We start from the raw sequence: 4865 nt of genomic DNA on the forward strand, positions 1-4865 counted from the left end.
ATTCAGTCTTTACTTTTGGAAAATACATATGTCAATTAGTTTCATTGATATATCACCTATAATCTTGATTTAAATTTAATTATTTTAGGCAAATCATTAATTTTAGAAACCTTTGTGTTGCCGCAGTCCTGTGCGTACGACGGCGTCATCGGAGACTAATGCTTCAGAAGCACCTTCTAAGAAAATGGCTTGACGTTTCATTCACTTAATGTGTTAGTGATAATTTTCGTCCAAAAGAAAAAAACATGCCGTGCTAACATAGAGTGTTTATATTTGAAAATAGAAAGGGCTGAACAATAATAGATGAATATAACTTGAAGTCTTCCATGTAAAACACTCCACAAATCTTAAAAACTCAGTTGCATCGGGTGCGGAAAATCAACATGGTCGTTGACTTTGGCACATGAGTTTTTCATGACCTATAAAATATTTACCCGTAGCGAAGCACGGGCAAATGTCCTATTTTGTATAAATCTTCAATAATTATTTAAGCCTGGAGCACTAAGTGTTTAAGTTCCTTGATATTAGCTACATCATCATCGCTTGCAATTGTTAGTCGTGTACGAACCAGACTGCTCTTCCGTTTACGTTTTCTTGTTTGTTTTTTAGGTAAAAGCAGTTTCCTCACGTACGTACTAAATCGGGAGTTACTAGGCCCACGGAACTTGGTCAAAAGTTGCTCGAGCTGGGCCACCTATCCATCCGGCAGGAGCAGCAACGTTGGATGTAGGAAACGGCCCGGCAGGAGCAGCAACGTTGGATGTAGGAAACGGACGGAAGTTTCTTGGCGTGCTGGACTGAAATAATTTGTTGGCCCATTTGTGACACCAGTCAGCCACCTATTGCAATTTAATAGTAAAGATATGAACTGTGTACAGAGATATGGCATCAAAATACAGGGGAGGTTCTGCCCAAATTTTCATTTTCTAAATTAAAATCTGCGGACTGTGAGTACAGAGCATGCTTATGTGTATATTTGAGCTGAATAGTACGAATTCTTATTTAGTCAAATGTGTCTTAACATCTATAGACATTTTTTGTCAAATCATGTGTCAGGGGCAATAGAGTCTTTTTATGTTCTTATTTAACACCGTTAGTGCTCAGAATACACTAGAGTGTTATTTGAGGGAAGAAATTGAGTTTAGATGTCAAAACGGGAAGATTTTTTTTGTTAAGGCCAAATAAGAAAGCCAACTTTAAGGAAGTGTCAAATAAGGAATTTTCTGATAAATATACGACTTGCGAAGCTCCCAACTCTCAAGGCCTCTGACGCCCCCAGATATATGCGGTCAGGACCACGCCTTTGCTAACCTAGATCCTCTCTCCCATAGTTTGCCAGATCAATACCCTAGTTTCTCCGATGGCCCCGAGGAACTGTAGGAAGATTTCGAAAATCCGCTCGATCGGATTACTCAGCCTTTTCCTTCACAGGGGAAGGGCCGCGGACGCCGGATTCGAAGTAAAGTTCCAGACAACACCCGCTCAAATCAGCCGACAGAAGGAGCTTGAGGCTGTTGATCGCGAGGCCCGTGCCGCCGTCGTGCCCCCACCCCCGGCTGCTTCCATCAAAGGGGCCGCCAGATGCGAAGAAAAAGGTATGACGTCACCCGCTAAAGGTGGGAGTCTGCGCGCCGTAGGGTTGATTCTCACGGCGGTGGTTGCCGTGGTCGTTTCTATCTTGTTCCTGGTGCAGTTCCACGGACACCCTATGTCCCAGGTGTGGGTCTTGTCGGTCAGTATCTGCTTATACGTCTTCCTCCTCCTTCGCATCTTCCCGAGTCGGTGGTTCTACACTGACTTTCTCCGGCTCTCCTACGGCCCCTTGCTCGCCTGCTTTTCCGCCAGTCATATAGGCTCAGCCACTACCACCTTCGTCCTGCTCTTTAGCATGGTATATGCTGCTGGAAACTTGGGCTACTCTCTGGCTGTGCACCATCTGCCCAAGGGGGCCGAGCTGGCTATCCACGAGGTGACTAGCCCCTCCTGCCATAGCAAGGATGTCAAAGAACTCAACCTCACTCTTCATACTGGAGCACCCTTTGCGGTGCTACTCTGGACTTTGGTCATGGTGTTGTTTATCAGTTTAGGGAAAATGACTGACGAGCTGGATATTCTTATGTTCCTCTGTTATTTTGGCTGGATCCATGTTGGCGTCTGGTTAGTCATTCTCTCCGAGGTGCCCATGAATGGATTTCCATTTGAAGAGCTGATCGAATGGTTAATGGTGACTCTTTTCCCATGGATGATATTATCTCCTGGGATCTCCCTTATATCCCAGATCCTTGCGGTCGTGTGCCATTTGCTATTGATGTTGGCTTTGGCTGCCTTCCTTTGGTACAATCTTGCCATTTACATGCACTTCTTGGCGACTACTACACCAAGGTATGCATGTTTGAGAGGAAACTATTTTCACATGTTCTATTAATCATTCAATCTCTATGAAATATCCATTTGACTAACTCCTCCTCGAAATAGGCTTTCGCCCCGCTATATTAATATAGCAAACGACCCGATACAACGAACGCGCTGGGGCCGCAGCACAACCAAGCCCAAAAGAAAAGAAAAAGAAAGGAAAGAAGAAAAAATGCCGACACCGGCAGATCGACGAAAACGAAGAAGACCCGCAACCGCTGCGCCCTCCGGAGAAGTACCACCACGCTCCTAGCACGCCGAGGCACCGCATACCAAGCAACACCTTCACCAAGGAGACGACGATGACGCCGCTGTTGCCCGGACTAGTCCTAGGGTTTCCCCCGGTATGCGGAGGGGATTGGGGAGGAGGTACACCCGACGCCCTTCAGGAAGGAAAGGTGACACCCGTAGGCGTCACCGCGTCGGTGTCGAGCATGCCGACAGGGATTTCTCCCGACCACCAAACCGACCACCCCAGACGCTCCGACGTGCTCCACCTAACATGCCGCCCACCCGCACACGCCACCACGGTCTTGTAGCCATCCTCGCCGCCTAACTGTGGTCACCGGAGCAAGGCCTAGACGAAGAAAAGGGATGCAGCGGGGACGGGGGTAGCAGCACCGCAGCCACGCGGGAGGGAACTGCCTCCACCGCTTTCGCGGTAGCCGACCGGACAAGGCTACGAGGCAGACCAGGCCCGAACTGGCCCGGCCGGACCCAAAAGGGCCCGTAAAGCCCCGCTGCAGCTGGCCGGCCGAAGTGCCGCCGCCGCCCACCCACCGCCGCCCTGTCTTCTCTTCCTCCAGGGAGCGCCGCCGGCGTGCCAAGAGCAGAGCCACCGCCGTGCCCCTCCGGGCCCCGCCTCGCCCGCATTCCGCCGAGCGGCCCCGCCATGGCGCCGCCTCGTGCAGCTCCGCCGCCAACGGCCGCGCCGCCACCCCTCCTCCCACCCGACGTGGGGATCTCACCCCGCCACGCCGACCGCCGCCGGCCGAGGAGCACCTCCCGGCCGCACCTACCCCGCGCAGCGCCGCGCCGAGAGGGGAAAGTCGAGGCCGCCGCCGCCGGCGCCACCCGGGCCTTGCCCGGCGACGCACGCCGACGACGGCGGAGGAGAAGGGGAGGAGGGGGGAGCTGGACGAGGGGGAGTGGCGGCGCGGCCCCGTCGCCCGCGGGGGACGACGCGGTCGCGAGAGCGTTTTTTCCTCGTGCAAACTAAATTCTGGCTCGCCTAAAGACCCATTTGACTAACTAGGTATGCATGTTCTACATATGGTGTACTTGAAGGTTTTTTTTAATTATTTTCAATATTCTCTTTAGGGGCAACAGTTCCATGTTTATAGAGAATAGAACAGTTTTTACAAATCAGTGTATAGACTAAAGGCACTGTAAAATCTAACAAAAGGGATATAAGAGCGGAAATCTGTCAAAAGAGGGGGTGTATACATCCACAACTGCATATGTAGGTAGATAAATACCGTTTTTTTTTCAACTGCATTATAACATCAAAAAATAAAGATAACAACATTGCTATCAGCTGAATTTGTTGTTTGGCTTAGGACAACTTCTCAGGGGAATAAAGATACCCTGCACAATAGGATTCTGGAAGGCAAGAAGTCTGATCCTAGACTTGGAGGAACAACAAGTGAAGCTGCAGCTACTCTGGGGAATGAAGATACCCTGCGCGGTGAGAGTCTGGAAGAAAAGATTGGGCAGGTGAAGTCTGGCCCTAGACTTGGAACAACTTCAAGTGACGCTGCAGCTACTTTGGGCAATGAAAATCCCCAGTCACATTGAAATTCTGGAAGACACAACAGGCGGGTGGAGACGTGGAGTCTGTTTTCGGGACTTGGGAAACCACAAACCAAGCTGCAGCTATTAAGCAACTCTAGTGCCTTCTAGTTAGACATAGAAGGTAAATCAATGTATTATTTTCCTGTGAACCAAACTATTGGAGCGTAATAGTGCAATCAAAATTAATACTGTATGTTCTTTATATTTTATAAGCACAGTCGCAGTGTTATTAAGCAAATTTATTTTGAGATTGGAGACAACATATATCATGACTAGTTGATAGCTAGTGTATTCTGCGTCCAGATGTTCGTAGACTCGTTAGATTGTTGATATTATGTCTTTTGTTTGGTCAACATGTAGGTAAAATTGGGAGAAGATGGTCAAATGAATAATAATCACACTTTTATAGTGCATATATTAGTTTTTGTCAAAGTCATACTTTGTTAGGTTTTAGTAAGTATATAGAATAAAATATCAACATCACATCAAATAGTTCTTATTTTAGAATCATTATAAAATATAGCTTCAGATGCATGCATTTGATTTTGTATATGATGATATTTTTTCCTATATACTTGATCCGAATAGATGAAATTTGACTCTTGACCTAAAGAAGCGCACTATATTTTGGCATCGAGGGTGTATGCGTATAGACGTTG

The 4865-nt window shown here is 48.0% G+C and overlaps 1 protein-coding gene across 1 annotated transcript; it reads left to right on the plus strand.

Moving 5' to 3' along the window:
• Positions 1-1252: 1252 nt before the first annotated feature.
• On the plus strand, positions 1253-4454 carry LOC127306481 (uncharacterized). Its single transcript, XM_051337118.2, has 2 exons — positions 1253-2382; positions 3972-4454. Exons 1-2 carry the CDS (start codon positions 1361-1363, stop codon positions 4207-4209), a joined length of 1260 nt encoding a protein of 419 aa, XP_051193078.1. The 5' UTR covers positions 1253-1360; the 3' UTR covers positions 4210-4454.
• Positions 4455-4865: the final 411 nt, after the last annotated feature.

This window comes from Lolium perenne, chromosome 6, assembly GCF_019359855.2.
Source record: "Lolium perenne isolate Kyuss_39 chromosome 6, Kyuss_2.0, whole genome shotgun sequence".
In the NCBI taxonomy this organism is placed as follows: domain Eukaryota; kingdom Viridiplantae; phylum Streptophyta; class Magnoliopsida; order Poales; family Poaceae; genus Lolium; species Lolium perenne.

Excerpts from the sequence above, each read along its gene's own strand:
- LOC127306481 (XM_051337118.2), top strand. The coding sequence starts at position 1,361 with ATGGCCCCGAGGAACTGTAGGAAGATTTCGAAAATCCGCTCGATCGGA. Across the intron at positions 2,383-3,971 it reads TTGGCGACTACTACACCAAG|GACAACTTCTCAGGGGAATA; the intron begins GTATGCATGTTT and ends TGTTTGGCTTAG.